The sequence below is a fragment of the Saccoglossus kowalevskii genome, chromosome 7, assembly GCF_978046115.1.
Source record: "Saccoglossus kowalevskii chromosome 7, keSacKowa6.1, whole genome shotgun sequence".
Taxonomy (NCBI): domain Eukaryota; kingdom Metazoa; phylum Hemichordata; class Enteropneusta; family Harrimaniidae; genus Saccoglossus; species Saccoglossus kowalevskii.
In genome coordinates, this window is record NC_140647.1 from 8,168,345 (window position 1) to 8,181,254 (window position 12,910).

Here is a 12,910-nt window from a genome sequence, read left to right on the forward strand (position 1 = left end):
TAGAGACTCCATTTGACTCAAATAATTTACTCAAGAATGAAAATTAAACAAGCAGCCTGTCGGCTGAGATAGCTCCGCTGTTAGCAATGCACATGGCAATTAAAGAACAGAAGATATCATTAGAAAATGAACAAATTTGAGAGAGGTCCACATGTAGTACCTATATGTATAATATATCAAAGCAATTGGACTTGCGGTTTTCAACAAGAAGTCGAAAATATCACTTTTTACCAAAAATTACAAAAATATTCATCAAAATTAGAGAATTAAAGATATCATCATGAAATGAACAAATCTGAGAGAGGTCCACATGTAGTACCTATATATGTAATATCAAAGCAATTGGACTTGCGGTTTTCAACAAGAAGTCGAAAATATCACTTTTTACCAAAAATTACAAAAATATTCACCGAAATTAGAGAATTAAAGATATCATTACAAAATGAACAAATCTGAGAGAGGTCCACATGTAGTACCTATATATGTAATATCAAAGCAATTGGACTTGCGGTTTTCAACAAGAAGTCGAAAATATCACTTTTTACCAAAAATTACAAAAATATTCACCAAAATTAGAGAATTAAAGATATCATTACAAAATGAACAAATCTGAGAGAGGTCCACATGTAGTACCTATATATGTAATATCAAAGCAATTGGACTTGCGGTTTTCAACAAGAAGTCGAAAATATCACTTTTTACCAAAAATTACAAAAATATTCACCAAAATTAGAGAATTAAAGATATCATTACAAAATGAACAAATCTGAGAGAGGTCCACATGTAGTACCTATATATGTAATATCAAAGCAATTGGACTTGCGGTTTTCAACAAGAGGTCGAAAATATCACTTTTTACCAAAAATTACAAAAATATTCACCAAAATTAGAGAATTGAAGATATCATTACAAAATGAACAAATCTGAGAGAGGTCGACATGTAGTACCTATATATGTAAATATCAAAGCAATTGGACTTGCGGTTTTCAACAAGAAGTCGAAAATATCACTTTTTACCAAAAATGACAAAAATATTCACCAAAATTAGAGAATTAAAGATATCATTACAAAATGAACAAATCTGAGAGAGGTCTACCCAAGGTACATAAACACCAAGTATCAAAGCATTCAGGCTTGTAGTTTTCAAGAAGAAGTCGAAAAAGTAAAACATTGACACGGACGACGACGACGGACAATCACTCATATGATAAGCTCCGCTCGACAAAGTCGACAGCGGAGCTAAAAATATATATAAAGCACAATTATTTCCAACATGATGCGTGCACTTTATTCACAATGTTGTGGTATGTATGGTTGGAGTATTAGATCTTTGTCTTGTGACTACATCCAACAATTACAAATCAGAATCACTGTAGATGAACAATATAGTTTATTTCAGTAAGGCTTTTTGTGACTGGTTGACATATCCTGCCAGAGGAATGCCCAGAACCAAGATTCCATACATAATGTGTCTGTGTATAACACAGGAATATGTGACCAAAGTCTCTACAAGCATATCAGGTTATTAACTTGCATTAAGTTTGAGTTGTCAAAAGTTATAAATAGAATCATCATGATAGTCTTGCAGAAGTTAAACTGGTTCATTCAGTGATGGTAGAATTTAGCTGCAATTAAAATCAACCTCTTAAATGCAAGTATGTACAAAACGCATGCTGATTACCAATTGCATATAAAATATGGTGTTTGCCTTTTTGGTAACTTAAACTCGTACAATAAAACATACACACACTTTGCCCTATAGTGAATGTTTTAAAACCCCCACATCTTGAGTTGCAGCCATGAGATAATCTCTTCTCCTCAATATACTTTGCTGTTTTCTATTTGATCTTGCAAATGACGTGGGTCTTTAAATTATAAAAATATGAAATGAAACTCTAACGATAAACAAGAATAAAAGTCCATGACAATGATGAGACATTAAAAAGAATGACATTATATACATGTAATAGTTTGTCTGAACAAATGTGTGTGAACAGAAATGAGAACCCTTGATATTAAGCCACCTAACTATACCCAGTGTCAATTGGTGGTTTCCTTAAGTACCCCCCCCCCCCATAGACTGTTTTTCTAGAGGAAGTGGAAATTTGGACTGTTATGAGTAGGTAATAGCAGAGATTACAGTTTCAATGAAACACTGACAAAGTGTTAGTGCTTCAATAAAGAAACCACAATGGCTGTGTTTGAACTCTGCTCCTGGCGATGACGGTCTGACATATTGCTTATTCACCCATCTTAAACATGTCAGTTATTGGATTTTACTAGTTAGATCATAAATATTCATAAGTTGATCGTTATGCTGATACTGTGTATAGGGGGTACTCCTGCCCCAATTTTAGTATGAAAATTGACTACAAATCCCGAAAAGTCAATGCCAAGTGTTCTCCATTCACACATTGCATAACACAAGTTACTAAAGTTGCATAGCATTCGCCATTTGAAAGCAGGCATATGATCACTATTTACAGTAACTATGTCATCGAGTAAATGGGTAAACAGTATTGTAGTCTTCCAAAGATGGTACTTATCACATTTCCGGCTTTACTGCTCACATTCAAATTTTGACTAATTTTGATTACAAATACATAATTTGCTTTTTCATAAATAGTTTTCATTTTAGAATAACAAACTTGTTTGACAAGGCATGAGATCACACCTTACATCAGATCAGAGACAGTGCAAATACTTAATTCCATAAGGCAGTAATGAAATATCGATGATTAGCTCTTTTAAAACTGTTCTAATACTTATTTATATCATGTCCCCCTAACTCATTGGGTATTCTACTTTATATATTATGTCCCCCTAACTCATTGGGTATTCTACTTTATATTATGTCCCCTAACTCGTTGGGTATTCTACTTTATATCATGTCCCCCTAACTCATTGGGTATTCTACTTTATATATTATGTCCCCCTAACTCATTGGGTATTCTACTTTATATTATGTCTCCTCAAAGGCATTTTCGAAGCACTGTGGGCAGACTAATGGGATGTGGCTATTGAAATGGAACGTGCTAACTAGATATAAGACTATACAAGTAAATGCAGAAATCCTGTTTGAAAATAGATAAAGGGTAGTGTAATATTGACAAGAGTTTATTCACAAGGGACTTCTACTGTTTCTTCTCTCATGCTCAAGTAATTATTACATTTTTTACATACAATCTGTGCTATGACAATATTCATAGTTGTAAATTGCGAAAAATGGATGGGTTTTTGACCTTGTAACAGTGCAATATGAAGATTTACTAGATCTCTCATCAGAAGTGTTGTCTGTATGCTGCTTTAATCAGTGGATATTTTACTTTATTTTATGTCCCCCGAACTCATTGGGTATTCTACTTTACTTCGTATCCCCTTATGTTGCTAGTTACCTATTTCAAACTCATGAAATTTAAATTATTGCCTCAGACATTGACCGACTCTTACCGACATTGATATTTCAAATCCAGGTTTAGTTTGTTAAAATGTATTGGCTGGGCCAGGTTAGTCAGGTGGCTTATTATAGGTGTTCAATTCAAGTGAGTTTTGTGTGGACAGGTGTATGTCTAGGCTCATTTCGGACAGGCTTCATCCAAATATCCAATATCATATCCCATGAACAATTAATCAATGGTTCTCAAAAACAGGCCCTTTAAAATACAAGAATATATTTGTCTATAAAACATGACAAAGTTCTTAGAAAAATAAAAATTATATATATACAGTGTATAACGATGAAGTAATAAAATAGGTTTGAAAGTTTCCAATCAATGTTTGGGTAACAAAACTGGCCTTGTTTCCTTGTTTTACTGTTTCAATATCACCACGGCATGGCAGTACTAGGTGTCTGGATGCTAAAAAGAATATTAAACATCCCAAAACTCGGATACAGTAAATATATGATGATATTTTGGTAATAAAACTTGTTTTTTGGCTACTGTGAACAAAAAGCCAAGCCTTGATTTAATACAGACATTCGTTCTGTTTGCTCTGCAAGTTCTTTATCTTTGACCATCATTCTCTTTTTGAGTTCCTGTCTCTGTCTATCCATATCTGCAATACCATTTTGTAATTTCTGTAACAAAGAGTGCATGATAATGAGACACTGGAACCTCACCTCATTTCAAGTATCAAGCTGAGAATAATACCTTTCTTTTTCTACAGGAAAAAAACACTGTACAGTGTCATAGTTAAATTGGGAAGTCAATGTTCAAATGGCTGCAGGCCGTGGGGGAGAATACTGTATGGTGCCATAGTTACATAGGGGAAGCCAATGCTCCATTGACTGCAGTCCATGGGGAGAATACTGTATGGTGCCATAGTTACATGGGGGAAGTCAATGCTCCAATGGCTGCAGTCTGTGGGGAGAATACTGTATGGTGCCATAGTTACATGGGGGAAGTCAATGCTCCAATGGCTGCAGTCCATGGGAAGAATACTGTATGGTGCCATAGTTACATGGGGGAGGTCAATGCTCCAATGGCTGCAGTCCATGGGGAGAATACTGTATGGTGCCATAGTTACATAGGGGAAGTCAATACTCCAATAGCTGCAGTCCATGGGAAGAATACTGTATGGTGCCATAGTTACATGGGGGAAGTCAATGCTCCAATGGCTGCAGTCCATGGGGAGAATACTGTATGGTGCCATAGTTACATGGAGGAAGTCAATACTCCAATGGCTGCAGTCCATGGGAAGAATACTGTATGGTGCCATAGTTACATAAGGGAAGTCAAGGCTCCAATGGCTGCAGTCCATGGGAAGAATACTGTATGGTGCCATAGTTACATGGGGGAAGTCAAGGCTCCAATGGCTGCAGTCCATGGGGAGAATACTGTATGGTGCCATAGTTACATGGGGGAAGTCAATGCTCCAATGGCTGCAGTCCATGGGGAGAATACTGTATGGTGCCATAGTTACATGGGGGAAGTCAATTCTCCAATGGCTGCAGTCCATGGGAAGAATACTGTATGGTGCCATAGTTACATGGGGGAAGTCAATGCTCCAATGGCTGCAGTCCATGGGGAAAATACTGTATGGTGCCATAGTTACATGGGGGAAGTCAATGCTCCAATGGCTGCAGTCCATGGGAAGAATACTGTATGGTGCCATAGTTACATGGAGGAAGTCAATGCTCCAATGGCTGCAGTCCATGGGAAGAATACTGTATGGTGCCATAGTTACATGGGGGAAGTCAATGCTCCAATGGCTGCAGTCCATGGGGAGAATACTGTATGGTGCCATAGTTACATGGGGGAAGTCAATGCTCCAATGGCTGCAGTCCATGGGGAGAATACTGTATGGTGCCATAGTTACATGGAGGAAGTCAATTCTCCAATGGCTGCAGTCCATGGGAAGAATACTGTATGGTGCCATAGTTACATGGGGGAAGTCAATGCTCCAATGGCTGCAGTCCATGGGGAGATTACTGTATGGTGCCATAGTTACATGGGGGAAGTCAATACTCCAATGGCTGCAGTCCATGGGAAGAATACTGTATGGTGTCATAGTTACATGGGGGAAGTCAATGCTCCAATGGCTGCAGTCCATGGGGAGATTACTGTATGGTGCCATAGTTACATGGGGGAAGTCAATGCTCCAATGGCTGCAGTCCATGGGGAGATTACTGTATGGTGCCATAGTTACATGGGGGAAGTCAATACTCCAATGGCTGCAGTCCATGGGAAGAATACTGTATGGTGCCATAGTTACATGGGGGAAGTCAATGCTCCAATGGCTGCAGTCCATGGGAAGAATACTGTATGGTGTCATACTTACATGGGGGAAGTCAATGCTCCAATGGCTGCAGTCCATGGGGAGATTACTGTATGGTGCCATAGTTACATGGGGGAAGTCAATGCTCCAATGGCTGCAGTCCATGGGGAGATTACTGTATGGTGCCATAGTTACATGGGGGAAGTCAATACTCCAATGGCTGCAGTCCATGGGAAGAATACTGTATGGTGCCATAGTTACATGGGGGAAGCCAATGCTCCATTGACTGCAGTCCATGGGGAGAATACTGTATGGTGCCATAGTTACATGGGGGAAGTCAATGCTCCAATGGCTGCAGTCCATGGGAAGAATACTGTATGGTGCCATAGTTACATGGGGGAAGTCAATGCTCCAATGGCTGCAGTCCATGGGGAGAATACTGTATAGTGCCATAGTTACATGGGGGAAGTCAATGCTCCAATGGCTGCAGTCCATGGGGAAGTCAAAATCTCAACATCTTACCTCAACCTCATTCAGTAATTGTACCATTCTAGTTTTACACTTGTGTTCTTCGGACGACAAAGTATCAATAGCTTTTAAAATTGCTGTGAAAAGACCATACAATGTATTAGCAGCATGAATCGATTGAAAAATCAGCGTCAATAATTTCATTTTTAGCATAAAACAATAGTTTTAGCAATGCCAGGATGAATAGCACTGCATCTACTACTGCACCTACTGCATCCACCCCTCTGTACACACCTACTGCATTCCACCCTTCTGTACACACCTACTGCATTCCACCCTTCGGTACACACCTACTGCATTCCACCCTTCGGTACACACCTACTGCATTCTACCTTTCGGTACACACCTACTGCACTCCACCCTTCGATACACACCTACTGCATCCACCCTTCGGTGCACTCCACCCTTCGGTACACACCTACTGCACTCCACCCTTCGGTACTCACCTACTGCATCCACCCTTCGGTACACACCTACTGCACTCCACCCTTCGGTACACACCTACTGCACTCCACCCTTCGGTACACACCTACTGCACTCCACCCTTCGGTACACACCTACTGCACTCCACCCTTCGGTACACACCTACTGCACTCCACCCTTCGGTACACACCTACTGCATTCCACCCTTCGGTACACACCTACTGCATTCTATCCTTCGGTACACACCTACTGCACTCCTTCCTTCGGTACACACCTACTGCATTCCACCCTTCGGTACACACCTACTGCATTCCACCCTTCGGTACACACCTACTGCATTCTACCCTTCAGTACACACCTACTGCACTCCACCCTTCGGTACACACCTACTGCATTCCACCCTTTGGTACACACCTACTGCATTCCACCCTTCAGTACACACCTACTGCACTCCACCCTTCGGTACACACCTACTGCATTCCACCCTTTGGTACACACCTACTGCATTCCACCCTTCGGTACACACCTACTGCATTCCACCCTTCGGTACACACCTACTGCATTCTACCCTTCAGTACACACCTACTGCACTCCACCCTTCGGTACACACCTACTGCATTCCACCCTTTGGTACACACCTACTGCATTCCACCCTTTGGTACACACCTACTGCATTCTACCCTTCAGTACACACCTACTACACTCCACCCTTCGGTACACACCTACTGCACTCCACCCTTAGGTACACACCTACTGCATTCCACCCTTAGGTACACACCTACTGCATTCCACCCTTCGGTACACACCTACTGCATTCTACCCTTCAGTACACACCTACTGCACTCCTCCCTTCGGTACACACCTACTGCACTCCACCCTTAGGTACACACCTACTGCATTCCACCCTTCGGTACACACCTACTGCATTCTACCCTTCAGTACACACCTACTGCACTCCTCCCTTCGGTACACACCTACTGCACTCCTCCCTTCGGTACACACCTACTGCATTCTACCCTTCAGTACACACCTACTACACTCCACCCTTCGGTACACACCTACTGCACTCCACCCTTCGGTACACACCTACTGCACTCCACCCTTAGGTACACACCTACTGCATTCTACCCTTCAGTACACACCTACTGCACTCCTCCCTTCGGTATACACCTACTGCACTCCTCCCTTCGGTACACACCAACTGCATTCTACCCTTTGGTACACACCTACTGCATTCTACCCTTCGGTACACACCTACTGCATCCACCCTTCGGTACACACTTACTGCATTCCACCCTTTGGTACACACCTACTGCATTCCACCCTTCGGTACACACATACTGCATCAACCTTTACATAGAAACTCAGTACTCTAGAAAACTCAATCCACCTGTCCACTAAAATGGACAAAAATGCCAATATCACTAATATTCTACAAGCATGTAGGACTTACCTTGCCTATCTTTCCCACATGCTTCTAATTCAGTTTCTAATTTCTTTCTATGGTCTTGTAGCATGTTCCCTACTTGCTGTTTGACAGGTGGACTCATTGTGAGATACCTCAGTAATCCACTTGAATTATCCACGCTATTATTGCCTTGGAGATCAAAACAACATTAACACTGAGTTGAGAATAAACATAGTAAAACCATCTTAGCCTTACTCATTGAGAGATCTCTTAGTAATCCACTTGAATTTAAAAAGTATATAGACAAAAGTCACCAATATTGTTGTATACACCTACATTGTAAATATATGTACCGGATTCGGCTGATACCCCGCCCACCCTAAACCCCGCCCATGGGCGATGTTTCAAATAGTGGGCGATGTTTTGGTCCACACATTGCCTGACTGAACCAGCAAACATTTTTTCAGACCCCAATTTTCCCGTCCGACATCTTGTATCGAGCGTGCTATTTCAAATATGACGCTAAAATAATTCACTGTAAAGTCGAAAAGCATTAAAACTTCAATAAAACCAATGCTGTATACGAATTGTTGTTGCGTAATATGACTCGTTAAAATACATTTCACTTACGTTTATTACACTCGAATAAAGTCTACGCTTGAAAAGAATGTTATTTACGAAGTTTAAAATATCCAAGCTTTCTGGATTCGAGCCTCTTGGTTGTTATCAGCAATGTTTAATCTTTGTCTGTATCGTGTTCCAGACAAAAAGTCAGTAAACAAGAAATGGGCGAACTAAAATGTCTCCTGCGTTTCACATGCGACATGATTATTAAAACACTGAGTGAAGCGGTCATGTACGTTCTATAAATCTAACCTTGTGCACATAATCTTGTACTGACGTGTTTTTTGTCCAAAAAAAGACATTCCTTTTCAGTTAACCCCCAGTTAACTCTTCGCGTTCATGGTATTTGTGAGAGTTGAAAGATTTTTTGAACACATGACAAGTAACTATATTGATTTGCATCAAGCTGAATGGTCCGAATTTAAATATCAGTGTGTGAACTCTTGAGGTCATTGCCCAATGCCGCACGTAATTCAAACGCGTGGTTATTAGAGTTCAGTCGAAATGTACGTGAATATTGCGATCGAAGTGCGCTGTCCAGAGTATATTATATTATAGTAAAATTTAACTTGACACATGGTATGGTTTATATTACATGTTCACTTCATTTCGAATAAAAAAATCACCATTGGAACATCGATGAATCACAAGTATTTAAAATATTTTCTCGACTTTCCGTAGATACCCGACTACTATCATTTTTAATGATTTAAATGCGCCCATGTTTATGTTTGTGTAATTATTACGAATGCAACGAATTATCAAGTTGGTATTATTGAAATATTCACAGACCCAATACCCCGGGTCAGCATCCTAACAATAGTAAAAAGTAACTTGAGTTTGCGTAATTATCATGAAAGCAATACATTACAAAGGTGAAATATTCAGAGCTGGTACAATATTGTAAACAAATTTGCGTAATTAGAAAAGAAGTGCACTAAGTGAACGACGTTGATATATTCAAAGCCAGTACAGAGTTGCATACAAGTTGCGTAATGACAGTACCGTCGGACATAACAATTTTACTAGATCTACGCACGGACCACAAAAGAAAATAGTTGCTAAGGTAACGCACCAGTTCAGTGCGTGACTTGGGGTCAAACTTCGGTCAACACACACTTGATGCCAGCATCGCCGCACAGCAAGTTTCGCAAAGTACTTGAAATTCAATTGCGTCCCAAAATGATGTCGCTGATCACCCAGTTGTCGCAACGTGTGTTGTGTCATGTCCATGATGCACTCCGTTTCGCCTTTGACTTGCTTTTCCTTCTTAGTGCATGTTCTTATTCATGTAAAATGCGACCTCTCACCAATGTATTAAAATACTTTGAATTTATACTTTGCATGATTATATTTGGTCAACGCGAAACATTATTTTTTCTAGACCATTTTTATCAACGCAGGGTTATTTTTCCAGACAAGATGGGCCTCGTAATATCTGCCAAAAGATTGCCCGGGCGATCTTTTGGTCCACATTTTTCTAAAAAAAAAAAACGAATCCTCCATAAGATCGCCCAGGGCGGGGTATCAGCTGAATCCGGTAAATCAATCTTTGTTTCTGTTCTGTCATTGAACATCAGTGTTTCTGTTTTGTCATTAAATGCTTTGAAAATCTCATTTCCTTTTTGTCATCGATAGAGCTTTCCAAAACTCATTCAATGTTTCGGGCTAATCTGCACTGGCTCGGAAGGTTGTAAATGATTAGCTAGTTTGAATTTCTAATTTGCATAACATTACTGAGAATGAACTTGCATTCAACGCCACAAGTTTTTTGTTTTTTAGCCAATCAGAATTCATCTTCCAAGCCAGTGCAGATCAGCAGAATGTTTCTGGTTTGTCATTGAATGAGCTTTGCAAATCTTTTAATTTTTCTGTTAGGTCATTGAATGTCTTGTAAAACTTACCCAGTTTCGTCACAAGTTTGTCATGTTTTCTACATATGCACATTTCTTCCTGTACTTCAGCCTTGATCTGTATTGCACAATCCTTTGAATTATACAGCACATTATCACCAATTCTAAATTCATAAAGGACAATAAGTTGTTGTGAAACACGATTAACATAACATTAATATAACTAGACAACACTGAAATACCATATTCATGACCAAGTCATATAATTGAGAAAACAAGCACAAAATTTAACTCCGACTGGATCCACTATCACTATATGTGTAAAATATCAGAAAGTGTTACCGTTCTACTGTCAGATCTGAATCAGGCTCATGCATGTTACATTTCTTTCTCATTCTTTCAGAATCAGATAATTCTGTGCTTTCTGCACTCTCACTATCAGCTCTTGTCCTTGATCTGCCAAAGTGAAAATAACTGGTTTCAATGGAAAATCAAAGAAACTAGAGAATACATGAATGGCAATTGCGTTAAATAATCTTGTGGGTTTCAGTTTCAGTAATTTCACATGCACCTTTTTAATGCAATCTAATGGAACCGCTTTAAGGCATGGTTCAGTTAACATGGAACATATAAATGTTTATGTTTACAAGAATGACAGGAATGCTTGATTTGAATGCTTGTCCACTCCACACATTGTACATTACAACGCTATCATGTACATGTGGCTATTATCTATCCACTGCATACATTGTACATTACAATGCTATCATGTACATGTGGCTATTATCCATTCACTCCACACATTGTACATTACAATGCTATCATGTACATGTGGCTACTATCCATTCACTACATACATTGTACATTACAATGCCATCATGTACATGTGGCTACTATCCATTCACTGCATACATTGTACATTACAATGCTATCATGTACATGTGGCTATTATCCATTCACTCCACACATTGTACATTACAATGCCATCATGTACATGTGGCTATTATCCATTCACTCCACACATTGTACATTACAATGCCATCATGTACATGTGGCTATTATCCATCCATTACATACATTGTACATTACAATGCTATCATGTACATGTGGCTAATATCTATCCACTACATACATTGTACATTACAATGCTATCATGTACATGTGGCTAATATCTATCCACTACATACATTGTACATTACAATGCTGTCATGTACATGTGGCTATTATCCATTCACTCCACACATTGTACATTACAATGCTATCATGTACATGTGGCTACTATCCATTCACTACATACATTGTACATTACAATGCTATCATGTACATGTGGCTATTATCCATTCACTCCACACATTGTACATTACAATGCTATCATGTACATGTGGCTATTATCCATTCACTACATACATTGTACATTACAATGCTATCATGTACATGTGGCTATTATCTATTCACTACATACATTGTACATTACAATGCTATCATGTACATGTGGCTATTATCCATTCACTGCATACATTGTACATTACAATGCTATCATGTACATGTGGCTATTATCCATTCACTCCACACATTGTACATTACAATGCTACCATGTACATGTGGCTATTATCCATTCACTACATACATTGTACATTACAATGCTATCATGTACATGTGGCTATTATCTATTCACTACATACATTGTACATTACAATGCTATCATGTACATGTGGCTATTATCTATTCACTACATACATTGTACATTACAATGCTATCATGTACATGTGGCTATTATCCATTCACTGCATACATTGTACATTACAATGCTATCATGTACATGTGGCTATTATCCATTCACTACATACATTGTACATTACAATGCTATCATGTACATGTGGCTATTATCCATTCACTACATACATTGTACATTACAATGCTATCATGTACATGTGGCTATTATCTATTCACTACATACATTGTACATTACAATGCTATCATGTACATGTGGCTATTATCCATTCACTGCATACATTGTACATTACAATGCTATCATGTACATGTGGCTATTATCCATTCACTCCACACATTGTACATTACAATGCTACCATGTACATGTGGCTATTATCCATTCACTGCATACATTGTACATTACGATGCCATCATGTACATGTGGCTATTATCTATTCACTACATACATTGTACATTACGATGCCATCATGTACATATTATCTATTCACTACATACATTGTACATTACAATGCTATCATGTACATGTGGCTATTATCCATTCACTACATACATTGTTCATTACAATGCTATCATGTACATGTGGCTATTATCCATCCACTACATACATTGTACATTACAATGCTAT

The 12,910-nt window shown here is 39.0% G+C and overlaps 1 protein-coding gene across 1 annotated transcript in view; it reads right to left on the bottom strand.

The window, feature by feature from the left end:
• Positions 1–1,367: 1,367 nt before the first annotated feature.
• Positions 1,368–12,910, bottom strand: part of LOC102810282 (uncharacterized) — a 45,502-nt gene continuing 33,959 nt past the window's right edge. The window contains exons 8-12 of the mRNA XM_085501032.1: positions 10,897–11,010; positions 10,606–10,718; positions 8,123–8,266; positions 6,241–6,323; positions 1,368–4,078 (exon numbers count right to left, since the gene is read on the bottom strand). Coding sequence (XP_085357158.1) covers positions 3,938–4,078; positions 6,241–6,323; positions 8,123–8,266; positions 10,606–10,718; positions 10,897–11,010 — 595 coding nt within the window. The 3' untranslated portion in view covers positions 1,368–3,937. The remainder of the gene's footprint in view (positions 4,079–6,240; positions 6,324–8,122; positions 8,267–10,605; positions 10,719–10,896; positions 11,011–12,910) is intronic.